Raw genomic sequence first — 23599 nt, 5'->3', positions numbered from 1 at the left:
GTGGCGTGGTAAAGTATCTTAAATTCAGTTTCATGAGAGTGGTATTCCAATTTAGAAGATCATGGCAAGAAGCACAATGAAGGGTTTTTTAAGTCCCGTGTGTCATGTAAGATTTAATAATTACTTAAATTATGACGTATTATGGAGTTGTTAATGTTAATCATGAATAAATGAACGACATTGTTTACATTGACTGAGCACACGGCTGTGTTCGCGCATGTAGAGTCATCATTTTGGCATTTATAATGCAAAACATAACGATTATGTCTCATTAATTACCTTTCACCTGCTTGCCATTGTTTTGACGGTGACAAGGATTACTATAACAACCATACTGAAATAAGTGTTTACATAGTTTATCTTATTTGTTTCGCATTTAACGTTAATATTCAGTATCAGTTACCATGAGTCTTAATTTTATCTGAATTCGAGTCCTCAAAATCAAACTTATGGTAGTACTTTTTTCTGACAGTGGAAAAAGGTAGCTTTCGCTTGCAGAAATAGTTAGCAGATGACTATCAAAGTAGCGAATAACTCTAATTTAGGTATAAATTCATTATAAATAAAAGTTTTGCAAAGTAAACGCTTTATAGGAACGGTAAGACATATTGTGTACGAGACGCTATAAATAATATCGATCAAACTGTTTTTTGTATCCTAAGTAAGTGATATTCTGTAAGTTATGGGTATAAACAACCCCTGCAAAGTGGCAGGCTTGAACAGGCCCCTTTTTTATTCCGTCACACGATTGCCCATAAACGAAAGACTCTATGTGTGCGTAGGCTTTCTTTACTGACCGACAGACTATTTTTAGCAGGTTCTATTTGCATATTTACATAATTCCTTGAATCATTGGTTCAGGAAAAATAAATAAACGATTTGCATTGACTTTTAGATACATTAAAATAAAAAATATATTTGTGGTAACGGTTTGAATACATTTGTTAAACGTCACAAAGTTTTTATAAAGTAAAAACATGTTTTTTTCAAACATATTATTAGATGCTAAGCGAATGCGAATAAATCAATGTGCATGTCTGCGGGTGTATTAGGTACATGCTCTGTATAATCGAGGCGCTGGATGTCGGCGCTGGCGCAAACAAATACTAACCCGAGCAAAGGGTAAGCGAAGGACGCTGGATAGGAATTTAAATGGGATATCAGAATTGCCACTGCAAAATATTTCAAGGTAGTTATCTCAGTTTTTTGGGGATAATTGGACAATCTTGGCCATAGAAACTGTAAATATTCTAAGCTTATGTTCTTGTGATGAAAGTTTGAAAGCTTGGATAAGACTCTAGCTAAATGGGTCGGATTCTAAATTGTAAGTAGCAGGACAAGCTGTGGACGTAGCCAGTGACGCGGCTCCCGTGGCGGGCTGCATAGGGCACGGCGCGCGCGCAGCGGGCCGTGACCGCCACCTGTCGGCTCCCCACCCGCCACCACCGGCGCCTCATTAACGGACACCGTATTCCAAAATCCCGCATGCATAATGCACAAAATTAGCCTAAAAGATTTATTCTAACCCATCACAAATTCAAATTCGCCATTCGTTACCATATTTCATAGCCACATCTCTCCATCTCGCACTAGCCGTTTGCCACCTTTTAAGGGTCCCCATACAAACACTGCTCTTTGAACCGAATGCTTATTGTTTTAATTTTACCCCGTAAGGGCTACCGCAATTAAATTAATATGGACGAAATTTCTGGAATGGGTCTGGGTCGCGACTCAATGAAATCATTTCACGCTAAGATAATTTTGTTGAGATTTAATTTTCTCTTTCGTCTGAATTGAATTTAAACTTGGTCGTCCAATTTGTTGAAAAGCTTTGTCACTAGTTGGAATGTTTTATCGTTCTTCTTATTACATTGTGCATATTTGCTTTCATGTAATTTTTCCAGATTTGCTGCTTGAAGGATTTATTTTTCTGTATGTATAAATAATGATTAGCGTCACAACAATGTACTCGTAGAGTAGGTAAATGTAGAGATCTGTTTTATGTGATAAGTAAACAATATTATAATATTACATAATCTCATCACCTGATGCAGTCGTAAGTGCTGTGAGGTTGATTTCCCCTATTGTTTGGCGTCGTATTATGCATATCAGCAGGGCTGCGGTGAATCACACCACACGGCTGCGTGCTGATGGCGCAGCGCGAGATTCCGCGTTTCGCAACATCGCGTGACCGAACGCGACACCTTCCCCGAACTGCCACTAATATTTGACACAAAGTTAATAAAATCGAACCAAGGTCAGGTCGAATTCTCTAACGTACCTAATTCTTATGATGCGTGTATTGTAAGTAGCATGTGGCGAGTTATGGATATAAAAAATGTAATGAAAGCCGGCCGGCGGCACGCGCGGTTGACATATGTCACGGGCCCTTTTTGCCCTTCCACTCGTGTCCTGCTCGACTAAACATCGTTAGCTTTCGATTAGGTTTTTTTTGCGGTTCCGTACACAGCAATTTAGTCTAATTTGTTATTCGTAAATGGATAAGTCGTGTGAATGATCCGCCGCGTCAAAGTTAATTAAAAATTAAAACTTTTTTCGGTGAAACTTTTATTGAAGCCGTGGCAAATGATAATTTATTTTGTAGATTCTCAGGTTCCCATTATTGTCTCGCAGTATTGTTGACTTATTTATATTGAAATTTAAAAGCTTGTTATAAAACTCAAGCTCAAGAAAGGTAAAGTAAAATAATAAGGCTCTGATGCGGAGTTTCTACTACAGCATTACAGTAAGACGGAGTCACTGACCAAACAAAAATCTTAAGTACGCATGTCGTGTAAATGCCCAACCAAATACTCAATTTCCATTGTAAGTATCGACCAAAATTGGTGTCATTACGGTGATCACCATATGGTCAATTTGAGGTGATCGGAGCCGGTTTCGGCACGCGGCGTCTCGGGTTACTCACAGGGACTTCACTTAATTGTTATTAACCCTTGCCAACCGTGTACTCGCTCGTATCAAGTAGGTAAGTAACCCGATAGTACATTTCACAGGGCGTCGGGTTTCTATAGCCGTCGTGTACGACGGGAAATATTTGGCCGTACATTTGCCTGAGCCAAAATAAATACGGGTACGTAACAAATAACTTTGCCTGAGCAATGTTTACTGGAATTGCGCAAAGTAGGTACTTTTTATGGCTGTTGGCTTAAATCAAATACATAACATACATATCAGTATTAGCTATTAGAAATGAATACATTTTATTTCACGGACGGACGGATCAGCAAGCTGAAGTGGCAGTGGGCAGGGCACATAGTAGGTACGCAGAACTGACGGCCGATGGGGCAGCAAGGTTCTGGAATGGAGGCCACGTACCGGAAAACAAGGTGGACCGACGACCTGATAAAGGTAGGAAGGCTCTGGATGCAGGCCGCTACCAACCGTGCGATGTGGAAGTCATTGGGGGAGGCCTATGTTCAGCAGTGGACGTCCTGTGGCTGAAATGATGATGATGATGATGATGACATTTTATTTTATACTTAATAAATAATATTTTGTTACATGTAATATGTAAAATGTTGATATTTAAAACTAGACTTATTAAACGTGGTCTAACCATTGTTTCAGCATCAAAACGTAACTTTGATATTAAATGGTTTTATGGCAAAAGCTACATAGACGCGATTAGCCATTTTATTGAACATGAATCAATCTTTAATTCAATTGCATTTTGCTAAGGGTAGATATTTCATGTTGAAATCTAATAAACGTTACGTCGAACGGAACGCGGTGACGTCGAGCATCATGATGTTTTTCGCGGGCGTTTTGTCCAAATTAATTAATCACATGCCCAGGCCGGCCCAACAGTTCCGCCCTGTTAAACCTTTCGCCAGGATCATCCTGTAATGTTTCGCAAATTGCCCGTCTCTCGCACCGCCTTGATTAATTGTACGAGTAATTGCCCTTATAATAACGCCGCCCGTTTTAATGGTGCTGCCATCTACTGCGTAATTAAGTTATCGCCAATCACCACCGTAATTTCGATCAAGAGAATTGATATATTCTCACGATTTTTATCTCATTTCGACAAAATAAGATTAAGATGAAAAAGTTCGCCTTAGTCTCTGAACAAAGTGGGTAAAATTAACATGAATCAATTTGGTAGTCATCGAATAAATTGAAGGACCACTCATTACGACGAATTGAACGCACAAAAAAGCAATAAAACTGTACGAGCAAAATTTTTATCGTTACCGCGGCAGACTAATGCCTATCGCAATTTCCGAGCCATAAATTGCGTTTAATGCACACTGAAAATGCACTCCTTCTGCGGCAGTAAAGTTGCAGTTGGTTATATTGTAGGCACTGCGACTGGTCTGAAAGGGTGGATCCGGTCGTTGCTAGCTAGCAGTAAAGAAAATTTAAGGTTTTTGTTTAAGAAAGAGCCACACAAACACTTCAAAGCTAAATTGAAATGATACAGCTGACCTGTGGTTTAACAACTGTAAATATTTCTCATAGTTTTTCTGTACCAATAGTAGCCATAATGGTTCACCAGCTTTTCGCCCGCGGCTTCGCCCACGTGGAATTTCTGTCACAGAAAATTTATCGCGCGCGTCTTCGTTTCAAAAACCGGGATATAAACTATCCTATGTCCTTTCCCGGGACTCAAACTATCTCTATGCCAAATTTCATCAAAATCGTTTCAGTGGTTTAGGCGTGAAAGCAAGAAAAACAGACGTTAGAGTTACTTTCGTATTTATAATATTAGTATAGAATAGAAATTAAAAATCTATGAGTTTCCATTCCCTCACTACTTTTACCGAGACATCAGAAAGATTTAAACATCTATCATAACCATAGCTTAAAAGTCGCGCATAGTTTACAAGTGGTCTTCTTTGGCACTTGGTTCTGATAGAGTCTATAGTACACCAATGGTGGTAATGCGAGCGATGGGTTCGATAGGAGATAGGAAATCGCATTTCGTCAATCCCTCGCGTCGGCTGAATGGCGTAGAGTGTTTACGAGCGTTTTACTGCGGGCTGTAACCGGCCACGTTACGGCGCTGCATCTGATACGGAACGACTATTAGATTACGGTCGCATAGAGCCTTTCGATGTTTACTATAATTTAACACTAGTCTGGAATTGATTACAAAGTTGGATTGTAATTAAAGCTTAAATTATCTTATTCATTTCTTTAACGCAATAGAACTATGTTACGCAAAATGCATATTAAACTAACGTAGGGTTAAATGGGAAATAACTAAAGTTAGTGTTTCAATTTACAGATTGCAGCATCTTTACCTATTAACCTACAATATACCAGTAACTATTTAATAAAAGCTTTAAAAAAAAGTTACTTTCAAATACTTTCAATCTTTTCTCCGAGTATCATAACAAGACACATTGCTCACGTCTGTCTATGCAAAAATGAATCCATTGATAGAATAATTTAAAAGCGAAAACCCCGTTTCAAAGTTTGAATCGGAGTGCAGTTGTTTTGTCACGATTGCCGATACAGCCGGGGGCCGGCGTTTACGAGGTAATCTGGAGCATCTCTTTGTATCAGTTCGCAGCTTTGTCGGCGGCAGACGAGGCGGCGTCGCGGCGCCTTCTACCCTCGCCCCAGTCAGGGTTGTCGGTCCCGTTATAAATCTTTTACATAAATCTGAAAAAGGCTTGATATTACCAACTGAGTTTGTACGTAATGTTGCAGTCAGTTTATTTCTTTAAACTAAATACCCTAGAGTCTATCTCATTGGAATGATGATGCATGGAAGCGTGTTCGTCGGTAAAACAATATCAATGATCAACGATACTTATGTTACGTAAATAAAGTATTCTGTTTACATGAAATGAAGCGATTTATTGTAAGTTCACTCATATTCTGAAATACAGGGCTGCCCTACATTAGTCTCCAGTCACACCATTCTCTGTTCCTTCATATGTATGTTTAATTCTAATTGTAACTTTAGATGATTGTAATGTATAAGCCCTATAAGGTGTGAAAAAATAAACAATTTTATTTCAATAATGTAAGTGAGAGGCAGCCCTATGGGAGCTCTTGTGTGTCATAGGCGTTGTAAATTAGAACTAGCGCTGAGAGCGCTTGACACAAACTGTGACACTTGCTAATTGAAGTGGAGATGAAATTAAAAGTGAATATCATGCTATATGAAGCGCTTACTTAGTAAGAAGCTTAATTTATTCATTATTTATATAAGGCATTTAAGTTTTATTCATATTTTACACAATACATGTTACAGGAAATGTCAAATACTTGTTGACTACAAATTGTTGAACGAAACGAGTTAAGAATTATTACCACTGGGGGAGAAAGATGAGATAGCGCCTGTTGTGAAATAGGAGTAAATAAATAAGCGGGGATGGATGGTGAAAAATAGGGGAATAGAATATTACGTGCGAGTTGAGATCACCGCATAAGGAAATTTTCTTGTTTAAATCTAGACAAACTTACATATTTGTGTATTTTATTTCTTGGTTAGTTAAAATCAGTAGTCTGTATACTTTTATCTATAAATCGGTAAGCACTATTATCCTCCCGTAACTATGGGCTACGACGTGCTACACACGTAAACTATTTTTAAACTTTTGTGTAGCTAGAGCTAGACAAGCTTTGAAATATTTCACGTGTGTAGTAGTTTCGTAACCCGTAGCTACGGGCTACGGCGGGCGCTGATACGCAGTGGCTTACGCCGAGGCTCGTACACTGACCGGGTTACTCTTTGATGGATGGCATAGCGGCTTGACTCCGCCAAATATTCACAGATAACTCATATAGTGCGATATTTATAGTCTCTTTTTTGGCTTCTGCCTATTTTTATTCAAAAGCTTTTCTGTCTACGTAGCTATTATCTAAAAATATTATGTGAACCCTTAACCAATTTAACCCAAAACTGCACAAAATGAAGATTTGTATCGTACCTGCCATAATATTATTCAATGGCTTTATCCCCGAAACAGCATTACAATCTTTATTTCACGGAAAGATGATGAATGACACAGAACCCCACATGCTTACGTCAGCAAAAGATATATTTTGCACCAAATTACCCGAAGTAGCGTCCAACTGGGTTATGGATGAAAATGCTAGTTTGAAAGTAAAACTGCACTTTTATGAACAAATCTTTGCAGAAATAACTACTTCCGACTCGATGAAACTAAACGCTAGCACAGTAATGAAAGTTTTGGCTTATCTCTGCAATATGAAAACTTATAAAATTTCATTAGAACGGTAATACATTTTTGGGATCAAGAAATATTGTACATTCAGAATGTTTGGTACCAGATCGCACAGTGCCAGATTTTGTATCCTTTTGCCACTTGTTTTATGAATTCCATGATCTGTGCCAAATGGTCCTGACCATGTTTTAAAAGCCAAGTAGTCCTGCAATAAATTTTAATGTAATAGCTTTTGAACATTCGGATACATAAAAATGTAGGTTCCATTTTGTGACGTATTACAATTTGCTTGTGAAAAGTTATGTAATGATTGTAAATATTTTACATTTTGCAACTGTTCTCTGAGAAAAGATAATTAATCTGTTTTTGCAATAATTACAACATTGACTGGTTAACCCAATATACAGGGTGGAATGTTGTAATGCCACCTGGAGAGAAAGTACTCTTAATACTGTAGATAGAAATTTTACTCAAAGAAAACATTTCTTTATTTTTGAAAAGAAAGAGAAACAGATTTTAGTTGGCTCGATGCCCGGGGGTGGCAAGAAATTTTTTGTAATCTTTGAACGCAGTTCTATTTCTTTTCAAAAATAAAGGAATGTTTACTTTGAGTAAAAATTCCTGTATACGATCATGTGGCAATTGAAAAGAGAAGTATTATATCGAAGACTATTACGTTTACAGTTTCTGAAAAAGCTGAACTCTGCGGCTATTCGATACGAAAGTTCCGTTCTCTCGATTTTCGTACGGCTCGTCTCCGCATATCGATTGTTCGAATGTAGGCCACGAGTCCTTTATTAATCGTAAATATTCGATAGGAGAAGAATATATTAGGGTGTCTGTTACTGTATAATGTCCCATAAACGGCACGATAGCTTTTATGTAGTCTTTTATCGGTAAACTACTTATACCTAAATTCAAATAATCAGCATGAGTCTGTTCGGCGTGAAAATGATTATGGTTATTTTCTATGGTTTTAAGATTTTAGTTGAACTTAAATATGAAATTCAGTATTTAGAACATTAATAATGTGCCTAATTTTGAGTCTATTCAGGAAAATATCTAAGAAGGATATTTTTTTATCGGACCGAAATCGAAAATGACCGCAATCTAATTTTTCACGTATAGGCTTTGATTTAAAAGGTTCTGACTAATGCCAGATCGATAGTCAAGTTAGGCTGCTATTACATTTTTGCTAAAAATAACTGAACTTGTCAGTTAACCTTGCCCTACAAATATCATAGCGCGTACGATGTCAGTAACTAAAGGCCATGATATATCAAGTTTTTCCATGTACCACTTATACATATTGGCACGTATTTTGAGTTTATTGTACTCTGTGCTAAAGAGGCAAATACGAACAGTCACTGTTTTGTAGCAAATACATACTATTCAATTTAAATAGAGCTGTAGCAGCTACACGCTTCGCTTCTACGATTCGTAGAATTTCGTAGCAGTTTTCGTCCGTTGAGGTCTTGCAAACGAACTTATATTTTCAGTTCGTTTTAATTCTCTATTTTGTGATTGTAATTCTTATGTTCGAAACACGTCGTTAGGGCCCTCGCCCAAGGCGACTTTTTGTAGCGATGCAGTCGCGCTGCTGTAGCGCGTTAGTAGCGCGTCGGCGCATCACTTCTAACGCGCGTCAGTAGCGATGCGCGAAAAAGTCGACGTGGGCGAGGGCCCTTAGTTTTCTACAGTCATATATTTTCTTATTCATATTTGTAATGTGTCCTTTTCCATTGCAGCCACCGAGCTAGATCTGCTGGGCGCACTGTCGCTGCAGAACACGACGCGAGCCGGCGTCAGCGTCGCTCCGGGCATGCAGCCGCAGCGCAACGCATACGCACTAGACGGTGAGTCTACTACACAAAGGTTAAAGGCTCCTCAAGCGCTTTAGAATAAGGTTCAGTTTACTATACATTCTCGATGTATGTGAGATAGATTTTGAAACGTAAAAAGAAACTATTTGGAAGAGTTTTTGACCAATTTTGTTTGAAGTCCCGTCAGCGGGCTGTAGCTCATGAACCTTATAATGTAAGCAGTGTCACAGAATATGTATTTAAATTTCTATTGCCTCTCTCTCAACACTTAAATGACGTACCTACTTGTTCGGTTTTTTATAGTATAATGATTGGCAACATCTCTGAAACCCATATTTCCTAGGAAACGAGTAACGTGTCACTCAATATGACGAATGGCTGCCTCTCTGAATCTATTTACTAATACGTATCACGTTCCTTCAATTTGCGCATACAGGCAAACCCGTACACCCTGTATATCACAACATGATTTTTTTTTTTTTATTTATTTCTCACACAAAAATACAGGATACAATACATTAAAGAAAACTCATTAATGATTGTGTGAGACCGGAGCCTGAGCTAGGTAAATGAATACCTGTGTTACAGGTCACACATTCTTGCAGAAGTGTTCCCGTATCCATGATAATGGATTGTAAACACGAGCCGTCTACGAATGTGCAATCCATTTTAGGTGCAATACCACTCACCAGCTATCCATTAGCGGAGCTGGCACGAGCCGCGCCTCTTTACATTTTGATGCTCATAATGTCTTATGTGTTCTATTTCACTTAATTATCAAATTGTTGCTATAAAACTGTCGTATAAATGCATGCACCTTAAGTGCAAGGCAAAATAATGTAACTCGATAGCACTGAAGAAATATTGTCTGAACAAAGTGTGCAAGGCACTGCGAGGAGATAGTGTGACATTTGGCAATCAAAAAGTCACGTGATTCAAAGAAGGTCGTTGACCGGATACAATGAAGAAGGGATGAAGACAGTACAATGGATTCAGAGTAGAAACAGTAGAAATCTTTATTCCATTCGTCATGACATGCATGTTTTTATTTGTGATCTCAGTGAAATGTTAATCATTAAGTTATTCAATCACGAATACGTAATAACTTCTGATGACATATCAAATACAGTTTAATATGATGGTATTAAATACAGTATGCATGTTCATTGTAACTAGAATGAAATATTTAATTTAAATCATCATAAACCAAAAATGAAAATATTATTAAAAGAAGAATGCGAGGGTTCCAATCCAACGTCTCGTGTTCAAAATCAGTGTTCTTTATGGAGTCGATTGTGTGTAGTTCCGAAGGCTTCCCGAGGGGAGCGGTCCATTGTACTTCCCTGCTTTTTGGCATTTGCAATTTACCATTGTTACGAGAAGACGTTGTGGCCGAAGGAAATTGATAAAGCGCATCAATAGCAAGGGTGTTGGTGCCGAGGGTGGCGAATGCCGCGTCAATATGGTTTTGTTGTGCAATAACAATTATGGACTTGAAAAGGAAGGGGAATCTGCAATTTTAATCAAAACATGTAACAAGAACAAGTGAGTATAAAAAAACAGTTGTTACTACAACCCTGTATTAAAATTGTAAGTTTAATTCCGCCGGTGAAAAGCAAACATTTTTATTTTAACTAGGGCAGTGTGGCTGTTAAATAACTAAGCTGAGTTGCGCAACCCGGCTGGTAATGGCATATGAAAAGCAAATAGACATTGGCACATGGCTCATGCTATGAATTGGCTTTAATCCGCACTAGCCAGTGTTAATCCCGCCCGCCCAGCGTATTTGAGAGGAGCGCGGAAATTGATTGTAATCCCGGGGCGACACTCGAAGCCGCGGGCGGAGCTAAGCCGACGGCAAACAGCCGATAACTGCGGATCGTGTCCGCGGGGAATGCACAACCGGCAATTTGTGACAGCTTTTGGGGTTTTATGCCAACCTCAAACTGGCCAAATACATTTTAAAAATAAATATTTAAAAAAAATAGAAAAAGAAAACAAATGCGGGTACTTAGGTCAATATCAAACGATAAATAACATATCAATTGTATTGTTACGAGTATAATTAATTTGTTCCATCATCTAAAATATCTGACTAACGGAGCATAGTCGTTAATTTTATTATCTCTATAGCGTAAAAAATATATAAAGCCAAAAAAGATAAGATGAAAGAGTAGCAAATTAGTGTCAGCTTTCCCCAAAAGGCCATAATGAAGTGACTCTACATTACAGACCAGTGCAGATGTGCGAAAACTATTACGGCGTGGATAATGGAGGGATACGCGATAATATCTATAAATAGTTTAGTTGCAATTTCGCAGGCCGTCGATTAGGGGACCTGTTCCATGCGGAACGTAATCCCCTATTAGACGAGTGGTAATTGCCGAGGGTGCGCCAGAGACACATTGTCTCAGGTTCGAGTGTCACCCGCCGGGCATTGTGTCCGGCAGAGTGGGCCGCTCTGACAGCGACATCTAGGGCGGAAGCTCTGCTGAACCCGCTTTAGACTTTTGTTTCGATGTCGAAAGAGTTTCATTTCATGCATTTCATGAAATCGGAATGACATTTATAGCTTATACTTTCAATATTGAACATAAAATGTGTTCTTATTTTAGATTTTACTGTAGCTTTATTTTATCTGAACCGTTATTGTGCATTTTACAGTCTAATTTTAATGTCCAACTTTAAAAGAACTTTAATTGCTGACGCATCTACTTAGTTACACTTAAATATTGCTTGCAATGTTGCGACAGATTTGTGAAGACAAATGGCAATAATCACAAACAGATCTTGCGTTTGACACCCGAGTAGACAAGCGTTAACCATCGCGCACTGTCTGTGACATTAACCCTCGCTCGCATAACTTTGTCGCCGCCTAATAGCGTGACATCAATCGGGCGAGTGGAAACCGGCTGGCAGTAACACCACCCGCTATATTTTGTTAATGCGCGACTCTGTTTGTGTAGGCATTGTTCGAGACGGCTTGCACTCCATGACGGACAGGCGAATATACGCAAGGCTCTGGAGTATAAACTGTCCCAGTATAAATAAAGCAAAACAAACTAACGTGACTGCGATGCTCGCTCCACATCAACTTTGCTTTTATAAGCTGAAATTGCGGTGAAAGGTAGTTAATGGGTACTTCTCATTTACACTCAAATTTGATGGTCACACAGTAATAGTTCATAAACGGTATATGTTAAAACAATAACTTTGAAATCAGATGATAAAATATCTATTTATCTACATACAAAATAAATTTTATCGTAATAGAAGCAAAAATAATACGAAAAAATCACATGAAACGATAAAAAACGGGGTCATTTTTCGCGTTCTCATCGTGTCACACCTTCGGTTGCAATGAAACATTTAGTTACTGCATTCACAATTTTCATTCAATTTGTGTGTAGCATATACTAAAATCATCGTAATTAAATATACTTTCCACACAATAGTCAAAAAAATATGTTCATATAATTATTTTGAATTGAGAAAGCGAAATACGTTGGTCACACGATTTTAGGTACCTAAAACTTTGAGTAATAATACAAGATTGCCGTTAAACCGAACACCAGCAACCAATCACAGCGTTCTATTCGGTTAACGTCAGTCGCTCTTCGACCATTGGGGAGGTGAGGTAGGTCGATCGTCGTTCCGCGAAAAAAATACGTAACTTTTTGTGATTATCCATAGACATACCGTCGCTTGCTTGAACAATATTTTCTACCTCTAAAATTTAAACAATTTAATTGAAACTTTGCCATTGAAAACTTAACATGTTAGACTTATTTGTGTAGTATTCAACTTGAACCGTTTAATTCAAATTTAAGGATAATTCATAAAAAACTAAAATTTTCGTCACCTTCGTGGCATCACCTTCGTGGTGTTTTATACACGAAGGTGATTTTAGGCCACGAAAGTGATTTCTTGCTTTGGTTTATTTTAAAATATAGTGACTGATGTTTATGTTTTTACAATATTTTAATAACTAATAAATTATAAGTGGTAAGTAGAGATCAGTAGGTACATCAATAAATAAATAAGGACCTCGATTTTTGTTGTCTGTCTGTATGACTGTATGTATGTCTGTATATGTGACTGTGTATCTGTTTGTAAGATAAATGTAATCTAAAGTTTGAGTTAAAAGTTGTACAGCAAAAATACGAGGCCCTCTGGCCTAAATAAAAAATGTATTTTTGTTGAGGGACTGATAATCAGTTAGAGTTCCTTTTTATTGAAGTACTGATAATCCGTTTTTTGCTTCTTTAGCATTTCAGAATGCCACAGTGTCACCCTTAAAACTAATTGCGTAGAATCTTGTAACTTAGTAGGTGACGTAATCGGTAAAATTTTATCTTGTATTTAAGTAGGTACCTATTTATATTAGGTTATTGCTATTTATCTATGAAAATAAGACAAAATATAAATGTTTTATAAACACTTAAGAGTCATTTACAGTTGTAAAGTTTGAAAAAATTATTGCTGTGAAGTACAGAATCACTTTCGTGGCATCAAAAAATTCAAAACGTTAAAGCTTCCAAACGAGACTCACTATTTGACTGATTTACTGAGAATACAATCTTCACATCAAGCGCTACAATTTTTGTTTACAAAAAGTTGAAATAAGTTAGAAATAAAATTCGCCACGAAGGTGACGATGAGAACCGTGGCGATGAGAAATACCCTAATAATATATACTTTTTAACTTCTGTAACCGGTGTTTGAAAATAGCATGCAATACTTGTTATTATTATTGTGTCTGGGACGTAACGAGCGGCGTGTCGTGTAGCTTGACAACTATGTTATTAATTCAGTTCATGACTTTCATAAGGTTAAAAATTGCCGTGGAAATGTACAAAATGTTTATTTTCGTCTTTTTGTTTCCATTCTTCGACATTGACATATTGTATTTAATGTTTGATGAAAAAGTCTATATATTTCATGCATTTCATGTTATATTATGAAACGTCACGCGTTTTACAGGTTATAACAGTAAAAGTACGTCATTTTATGCAGGTACGAGTATAATGAATAATTTACCAACATAATCAAAGAAGTAACTACCAAAACACCAATAAAATACTAATTACATACTTATAATAGGTGCTTTTTCTATAAGCTCTGTTCTACTATTCAATATAATAACTAGCTTAATAAATTCATCAATCCACCCTGTTCAGTCGGCGGATCGGTCTAGCAGTCCTGAATGGAGTTGTATACCGTCCCGTTCTGGAATCTGTCCACTGGAGTGTTGTAAATCAGTGCTAGCACGGGCCATCGAGCGCGCAGTGATCTGCCCAGTGACGGCGAGTCATGTGGAAAACGCATGCCTATGCCGCTCTATTGAGCTGTCCGGCTGCAGATAGGGGTAAATGATCGGTTGATTTTGCACAGAGTAAAGTTAGAGATAGATTGTCTTTTGTTTCAGTAAGTTTTCCCTGGATTAGTTTTGCTTTTTAGTTTTCAGTGAGTTTTTATCAGATCGCTGGAAAGGGGTGAAGTCTAGGTTACTTTTGATACAAGGCGTTTGTTTATTTTTTGACTTTTTGATTGAAGATATTTCAATATAGTATGCAGGTTGTAGGTATGTAATATTATTCTTTATGCGGAATAATCCTCTGTACAGCAGATAAATGGAATTTTATTAATCTGTCGCCCGCGTGTACCGGTGGTGACTGCAGACATTCAATTTATTATCTGCTTCCACGCATGTAGAAATGACACAACATTAAACCCTCACAACAAATAACAATTTGTTTCTTATTAGAACTGTAACTAGGCTTTGTAAACGTGTCGTGTTATCCGGTGATAAACGACACCAGTAAATATATTCACGGTGCAATGGGGAGAGTGTTTGAAGCCGGCAAATATCGGATGATGTCGGGGTGATTTAATTAAACCAAAACATTGCAGCGCGATGACAATGTGCGAATGCTCTTTAATCAAAGGTAACTTGAATTCGTAGGGAGCTTTTTAATTTAGTAAAAGCCTTGAGGCGATTCGTGACGGCACCGCCATTAGCGGTGGAAACTATTTCGGGTCGTTATACGTTTTATTTTTATTTTTATGGGTGTATTTTTGGATTTTGTAAATTTTATTACTCGCATTCTTGGAAATGGTTAAATTTTTGTCTGCGTTTACGTAGGTACCAATATTTAATTGTAGTGATTATGACCAATTCATCAGTTTTGTTTCCAAATGTTCGTTGAAGCTAATTAAAAGTTTTTTTTTAAAGAAAAACAAAAAAAGATTTATTCACGCTGGGAAAACCTGAGAAAATCAACTTCAGAGTTCAATACTGGCGCCATTGACTTTTATCCAAAGGCACGAATAATAAAGTGCGCAATAGAATACGATTGAAGCCGTGGGGCGGGCGCGCTGAATAACTGCATTTGAACGAACTTTTTAGGTTTAAAACTAAAAAATACTCTTTGGTAGGGTTTTTGTAACTGTTTTAAATGATTGCGATGATAAAATGATGATCCTTGTTACCTTTCTGAATACAGAGGTTAAGGAAAACATGTTTTAAAATACCGCAAGCGTGTTTTGAAATACCGCACATAATCTATATCTATCTATATAAATAAAAATGAATTGCTGTTCGTTAGTCTGATTAAAACTCGAGAACGGCTGGGCCGATTGAGCTGATTTTGGTTTTAAAATGTTTTGTCGTAGTCCAGGGTAGGTCTAAACGGTGAGCAAATAAGGAAAAATTGCGATGGCTTATTTATTGCCTTTAAGGCGGAACAGAGTTCGCCGGGTCAGCTATCCACAGATAAAGTAAGTTGAATTAGTAGGTAACCTTTTATCATTTCGTATTAATTAAAACATTGAATTCATTGTTAGTATTATTGAATCAGAGATATTTTTTTACGCAATTATCCTCAGTATCAGCAAAGTTTAGTTCGCATTTCTTTTTCCTTATGGAGAGAAATGATTTTTTAAAAGAAGATTTCTTTAACATTGAAAATTCCACCGAATTTAAAGATTTCTCTTCTGGTATTGAGTCATTGCTTATTCTATGGTACACCCCCGCCGAAAACGAAATCGAGCGGAAGGGGCCGCGAGGGAGACGGCGATTTAAATTCAATCGTCTCAAATCTGCAGCCATTTGCGGCTTTTTAGGCTGTAAAAGATCAACTGTGGTTGGATAACAAAAGCCATCGTGGCTTTTGTTCTTTGATTTGAAATATAGAAATTTCCCTGAGCTTTTCCGTTGGTAACGGAAAAATAATAGCTTTATGAAAGAGATAAATCAAATGCAGAATTTTATTTTTAACAGTTACGAGGATGCGTACTAAAGATTAGATAGATATAATTATCTATTCTAAAGATTATTATGCCTTTACAGGTATTTATCTATGCAAATACATACTTTTTATTCAGAACAACAAACTAAATTTGTATAAGTAATTTACAAACTTAAAAATTAAACTATATACAAAAAAAAATTCTAAAGATTAAATAACTTTTAGAAGAAGACTATAGTAGTCTAGACAAATAATCACTATGTAATCTATAACAAAATCGCAACCAATCGCTAGCTTGTTGTTAGGCGAATCTTTAGTGCAAAGATTAAATTATGCAAGCAAGTGTAATCCGTAGCTCGAAACTCGTAGCAGACCGACCGTTACGCTGCTACGACCTAGCTACCGCACCTACGCGCTCACATAAGGTCAAAGTACTACGAATGTTTTAGGCTACCTACGTTCGTTAGTAAATGTATGTTCCAGTTTTAAAAAGCATGGAACATGATTAACCTAATATGAACCGATAATAACTAGGTTGGATACTCAATACCCCTTAGTCATAAATATTAATAGAGGTTATTCTTGGCAGTTATCTTTTATCCAAGAGTTTAGCTGATTGTGATTTCTTAGGCTTAACTTTCTCATAAAATTTATATGTAATCAGTAAGATAGTCGTATACAGTGTGAGTCACGTTAAAGTGTACATATGAAAATAGATGAAACTAGACCTGTTTTTATCGACAAAAAAGAGGTCAAAAAATTTTTGAGATTTTTTTTTTAATTTTTTATAGAATTTTTTTTCTTCCAATTACTTATTGTAAAGAAAACGTAATAACTTTTAAACTAAGCGGTATATCCTAATAAAATAAAAACAGTAATAATGCTAAGTAACAGGCGACACTAAAAAAATACATAAAATACACAAAAAAGGCTAAAAAATAATAAAAAATTATACTTTTTGAAAAAAATCTGCTTAAAAATTCGTGTTTTTTTGGTTATTTGATAAATTTCTCCAAAAAATGCCCGNCTAAAAAGTAGAAAAATAATTACTAATTACCTACTTATTTATTAGGACGAATTATTAATATTTATTAGGTATACCATGATTGATACCTACTTTTGGAGTCGGTGCAGGCAAACTTTACATGTTTCATAATCTTGGCACCGACTCCAGAAGTAGGTATCAATCATGGTATACCTAATAAATATTAATAATTCGTCCTAATAAATAAGTAGGTAATTAGTAATTATTTTTCTACTTTTTAGTGTAGGTTTTTTGGAGTCGGTTTTTTTTTTTTATAATCTTCATTCAACTTGCCTTATTTTATTTATCTTAAAAAACAATATTTTCCTGTTTTCAATTTTGAGTCAAACCTATAATCTCAAAAGTAAAGGTCATTAAAAGTTATGAGGGATTACAGAAGAGCATATTGTCCCCTCGCACGTGGCGAGATGAACTTTGCCACGTGGCGGCCTCTCGCGGAGTGGACTCCAAACGTCAGAAGGGTCCAGCCCTCGGGCCGTTCGTCAAAATAGTCGGAAACAACTATTTGTTCGTCATCAATCGCATATGTTATTGTATTTAACAATAGATAGAGAATTCGAATAACGTTATATTAATTTAAATGACAGATTGAGATTTGAGATGCAAAAAAATATGATGTGAAATAATAATAAGATAACGAAATCGTAAGCAGCAGCTTTTAAGCATTAATATCGTATGTTTTACGAATGGAGTGTATTTTAATAGAATAACGCCTGTATTTACAAACATTACTATGAGGTCTCACAGTGCGCGTGGACGCACAGGGTGACACATTAACCAATTACAGAGCTCTAAGCAAATGCTGTGCGTTCGATTTGCTGCTTTACTTAAGCAAGTATAGTTTGTGAATACGGGCGTAAATGTCGTAATACCTAAATAATGGAAGCAATACAATATGTGAATGGCGAGGAATGTAGACGATACTAAAGAAATTCTGAATTTTTTCGTATTCGTCACGTCGCGTCGCTATTGTTTTGAATAAAACGTTCAATCATACAACGTATGTAAATAAATGGAATTCATCTGAAAGTTCGGCGTCTACGAAAGTTTCCCACAGACGAGTCGCAGTTCGTCGACTCCCGCCCACGGTATTCATGCTCTACTAGCGAACACATAAGGGGGCGTCCATAAATTACGTGAGACAATTTTGGCCATTTTTCAACCCCCCCGCCCCCCTTGGTGAGATTTGGTGAGATTTTGCCTGACCCCCTCCCCCACCCCCCTAATCTCACGTGATATTTAGTAAAATGCCTATTTTGCAATATCTATGCTTCGAGTCTATTAGATTTATATGAAAAAATCAGTAACCCAGTGTCGTGCCACGGGCTGTGCGGGGTTCCGTAGCTTCCCGTCGTTTNCCCTAATCTCACGTGATATTTAGTAAAATGCCTATTTTGCAATATCTATGCTTCGAGTCTATTAGATTTATATGAAAAAATCAGTAACCCAGTGTCGTGCCACGGGCTGTGCGGGGTTCCGTAGCTTCCCGTCGTTTAGTAAGACAAGCAATTTCTTCAACCTAGGACCAGTTTTTTGATTCATAGTTTATTTATTTATTTATTTATTAACACCAACAAGACATACACCATAGTTAAAATAACTAATTGTTAAATTTTGCTACTAATGGTTAAATATTAATAAAATGTAAACTAATAGTTAAAAAATGTACTAAAAGTCAAGTAGGCGCACACCGTTGATTTTTCGTCGGCCGATAGTTTAGTCGAGCAGTTGATCAGTATGGGCATGTATGGGAGTGCGCACACTACGCCGATACGATTTGGTTACTTTAATTACGAATACATACTATTTTCATACGTATGTAATGCTATTTTTAGGGTTCCGTAGTCCTGACAAGGAACCCCAATAGTTTCGATATGTATGTCTGTCTGTCCGAGGTTTCGCTTGGAAACTATTGGCACTGGGGAGCTGTAATTTTGTGAAGGTATGTATATCAATCACGCCGACAAAACGGTAAAATAAAATTTTGAAGAAAAAAAAATTTTTCTAGGGTAGGGCTCCCCTGCATGTAAAGTGGAGATGAATTTTTTCAAGGAAAACTATAACGGTTAAGATAAAATTTTACTTAGTTTAAGAGTAATAGTCATTTGACTCATGTATTATACAATTTCTTAACCAGTAAAAATTCCTTAGAAGAAAATATGAAAAGTGACTTTAGATGAAGTAATTGCTTGCATCTGAAATATGTTGTGGTAACGACAGACAACTACGGAACCCTACACTACAAACCTGGCCAATTTTTTACGCAATAGCGATACCGATGACGCTTTTTTTTAATTTCGGATTTTCTTAATTTCGACATTTATTCTGCATCTTTGGTGTTCACAAATGCAGATGGAGGCATTTTTCGTTTAATTTGATTAGGCGGTTTAGAATAAATTGTCATTATCATCATAAAAAAAAATTTTTTTTTCTTCAATAACCCAGTTTTCTGGCAATTTTACTCTATTTCTTGCGGGAAAAATTACGTGATATTTTCCAAGACCCCCCCTCTCCCCCACGTGAGATTTAGTGAGGTTTTCGTTGACCCCCTCCCCCCCCTAAAAGTCTCACGTAATTTATGGACGCCCCCTAACGTACTGTTATTACGCGGGATTGAAGGAAAACAACCGCACCCCAATAAAGGGAGTTTCTCGGAATACTGAGTAAGCTCCAATTACGCAAGCGTCTGGAACTCAACTGAGCTGCCTAAGTAACCATCGCGATGTATTCATGGGGGACTGAGAAGATAACTCGCGGAGTGGATTGGAGTGTTTATACAGTTACGTTTCATAATCCCGTTTACAAAGGCTCATCATTGTCAAATATGCAAATTCTAACTGAATATTATTCTCACTGACTGACGCGAAAAGCAGCTGCTTTTCATAGAGCTTTCCACGGAGCCCATAAATAATGCATGGCATTCTTCCCTGGCCACGTTTTCTCAGTCTCCCCTCGACTAGATCATTATTTAATATCAATTAGTTTGCATTGGCGATGCGCAGTTGAGAAGTTGACCGTTTTATGAAGATCTCTTTAGATTTCGCACTTGTATTATTTTGTGAGCCAAAAGAGGTCTGGGGAAACTGGGGCTGGCACCCTCGGTTGGGGTCTCGAACGAAGGGAGGATGTTTCATATTTCAGTTATAGTTATTAAAATAATTACTGGATACACATTTCTATATGGAATAAAATTTTTTAATATTTATAAAATAAAAAAGCATTCGTATTGATATCAATGTATGCTAATCAGAAATGCAATTTTATTGAGCAAATCCAATAAAATTTTTATTATATCTCTGAAAAAGTTTTAATATTCCTGAAATTTGGAATTGTGCCGTTATTTATTTAATCGGATCTTGTCCCGCATTGCAGCTAGCTTGATACTGCTGCAACGAGAAAATACCACAAATAATTGGCAAAGAAATATCCTGGAATAGCACAAAAAACTTTTAGTATTCAGTTTAGAGTTGGAAACTGGGGTATAAAAATTATAAACTCTTCTCACTTGATTTTTAAACCACATTTAAGCTTCGGACAAGAATTTTGTTCAAATGCAAAGTTTGTGCTGCTTTCATTGAATCAATTATAGCACTACTTATCTCAAGTTCTACTGGGCCAAATCCAACAAAATCTTTTTTAATTATGAAATTAAACAGTTTCAGTACAGAAAAGAAAATCAGGGCAAAAGAATATGTAAATGTTGAAGACAATAAAACTTAATTTGGCTCGACGCCAATACAGAGGTCGTTACGTATCAGGCTTGATGCACAGGCAGGATAGAACGGCTAACCCACTAACCTTATACTTAAAACTGAGCTTTAACATTTATGTGAACACGCATCAGTCAAAAAATACCTTGTTGAATAATGTTTGTGTTAGTATGACTCAAAGTTGAAATAAACGTTTCAATAAAAGTGCATTCCGCCCAAGCAATAACGAACTTTGTGACCCACATAGAAATCAATTTCCGGTTACTCTACATTTGAATTTTTCAGTTTCAACTTTGTTAAGATTTGATTCGACTGTTCTGTTTGAGTAATAGCAAGCACATGGGCTCTACTTGCTGATTTTATCGAAATTTATTGCACCGCAATCCGCTGTATGAAAGGTCAAACGTAACTGGATGTCTAATTGCGGCCTTGGAGAAGCCGGTGGTAAGGAGTTTTGTTTAAATAACCGTTTCCAAATAACTGCCAGCATAATGTATTTGCAGGTTGCTCTACTTTTTCAATCCTGTAATTTATTTTATGATGGTTAAGGTACCTACTTATTTATAGTAAACATCCAACTTCTCCTAACCCCATCATAAATGAGCAAGTTTTCAAACTGTGATTTGGATGCTAGCCTAAGATCCAAGTTCCACGATTTCATTATTAAGTAACGTCTAGCTTTTTATTTACACATTGTATGTTCCTGGATGGAGATTTATGCCAGTATTGTGAGAGTACCTATTTACTTTTAAATATTTTCCGCGACTAAATCAAATAGTGCTGCTCTATAGAGCCCCAACAAGTGCCATTGATTAAAGGTCCTAGAATTATGATGAAGATGATGTTATTATTTGATAGAAAATGATCTCACTCTTCACGTGCAAAATCTTCCATGTGCATCTAGTAATTTAAAATAAATCATGCTCCTGCAGTAGAAATCCTGCATAAAGGTTGCGGGAAGGTGCTGGATGCAGGCCACCAACAACTGGCCTTTGTGGAAATCATAGGGGGAGACCTATGTTCAGCAGTGGACATTCTATGACTGAAATTATAATGATGAGATGTAAAAATCCAGTGACTAGATGATGATTGGACGAAGTCAAATCAAATCAAATCATTTATTTGCATTACATGTGTGGTTTGACAGTTGGTTGGGTAGTACATCACATGCACCCTGTAAGGGCATAGCAAGTATTATGTATAAGTACATAAGTCCTTACTTGGTTGCAGGCGAGACCCGGTCACTGCAGGTAGAGGGCGGCGCATTCGAGCGAGCCGCAGAACTGCTTCGGCGGTCCCCGGAGTTCACAGTGCTAGCTGCTCTACGCCAGGAGCCCGCCAACTCCGGCACCATCCTGTCCTTCTCGCATGGCTACAACAGGTTTGAACGTGTTATGTTTATCTAGTAAATTGCTTAGTGGACGCAGACAGACCGCATCTTTATTTGTAGACGGTGGCAATGCGTAGGATTTGTTTCGTAACATTAAAATAGCAACTAAGCCGTCAACCGTCACCAAGAGATAAGGAAACGGTCTGAAAGTAGCCTTCGGATATCAGCAACTTCAATATTTTGAGCTGCGTAATAGTAATCGTAAGATGTGACAAAATTACTGAATCTGTCGTATGTGTGTACGACATTTCCACGTCATTGCACGTGGGCGGGCCGTTTGCTGGTATCCAAAGGCAATTTCTTCCGTGAAATATAAATCAATTACAAGTATTATCGATTCTGTGAACTGTTTGTAAAAAAATATTCCGAGAATGTTTGAGGCCTTAATCTGACATATATTTTTAGTAAAAAAATAAATAAATCTTTCTCTATGTACGTTGATTTATCAATTAAATGGAGTCACGATTAACAGTGTGGAGTTAGAAAAGGGATGAACACCCGCGTGCAGCGCCTCGGGCGGCGGCGGCGCGCGCGGCGGCGGCGGCACGGTGAGTTCTAGATCTCAACATCGCTGCGCGCGCACGCATCCCGCCCCCCGGCGCATGCGTGCGCGCGCATAGGGGAGAATCATGTATCTTGGAATGTCCTGTGCCTCGGAATGTCCTCCTCAATCCATCCGTTGACCCAATGCGCTCACTGTGTCCTCTGCATGGATGTAATTTACCGCGGGCGGGCCGGCTTGCATGCGCCTCCCGCGTATCCTCTGCCGCCGTTCGTCTTGTGTTCTGTGTCTTGACGTTTTGTGTTTGTATTTGTCCATACGCCCCTCACAATCCGTCTCTCGATGTTCACCTGGATGTTGATGTTTTTCGCGCGCGGTGTCGCGGGCGCGACCGCTCGAGGGGACACCGGCGGCCGGTTCGCACTTGCATTCCAAGCGACATGGGAATCCGAATCGTCTCGTATTGTGTCCGAAAATGCACGTGGGGCCTTCCGCGTCGGAGGGAGTCGCTCGCCGCCGTCACATTTTCCCAAAATTCCGTCGGATATCGGACACACGACGAGACGCTCCGCCTCTCCGTAGCGATTTGACACCTTAGCGACTCGGTCGACACGAACGCGATCCGTTCCGAGGTACATGGTCCCCCATTCAGGCCGAGCGATATTGAGATGTAGAGCGAGCCGAGGTCCGCTCGCGGTCGGTCGTCCGTTGAT

General features: G+C 37.8%; 1 protein-coding gene across 1 annotated transcript in view; it reads left to right on the top strand.

Moving 5' to 3' along the window:
* Window positions 1-23599, top strand: part of LOC114353888 (protein kinase C-binding protein NELL2) — a 57206-nt gene that overhangs the window by 13289 nt on the left and 20318 nt on the right. Inside the window, exons 2-3 of the mRNA XM_028306029.1 lie at window positions 8915-9022; window positions 22225-22375. Of these exons, the coding sequence (XP_028161830.1) occupies window positions 8915-9022; window positions 22225-22375 (259 nt within the window). The remainder of the gene's footprint in view (window positions 1-8914; window positions 9023-22224; window positions 22376-23599) is intronic.

The sequence above is a fragment of the Ostrinia furnacalis genome, unplaced genomic scaffold (assembly GCF_004193835.3).
Source record: "Ostrinia furnacalis isolate ACB-3 unplaced genomic scaffold, ASM419383v2 OfSCF1850, whole genome shotgun sequence".
Classification (NCBI taxonomy): domain Eukaryota; kingdom Metazoa; phylum Arthropoda; class Insecta; order Lepidoptera; family Crambidae; genus Ostrinia; species Ostrinia furnacalis.
Note: the sequence above shows the minus strand (reverse complement) of the source record. Positions and strands in the feature narration are given on the sequence as shown.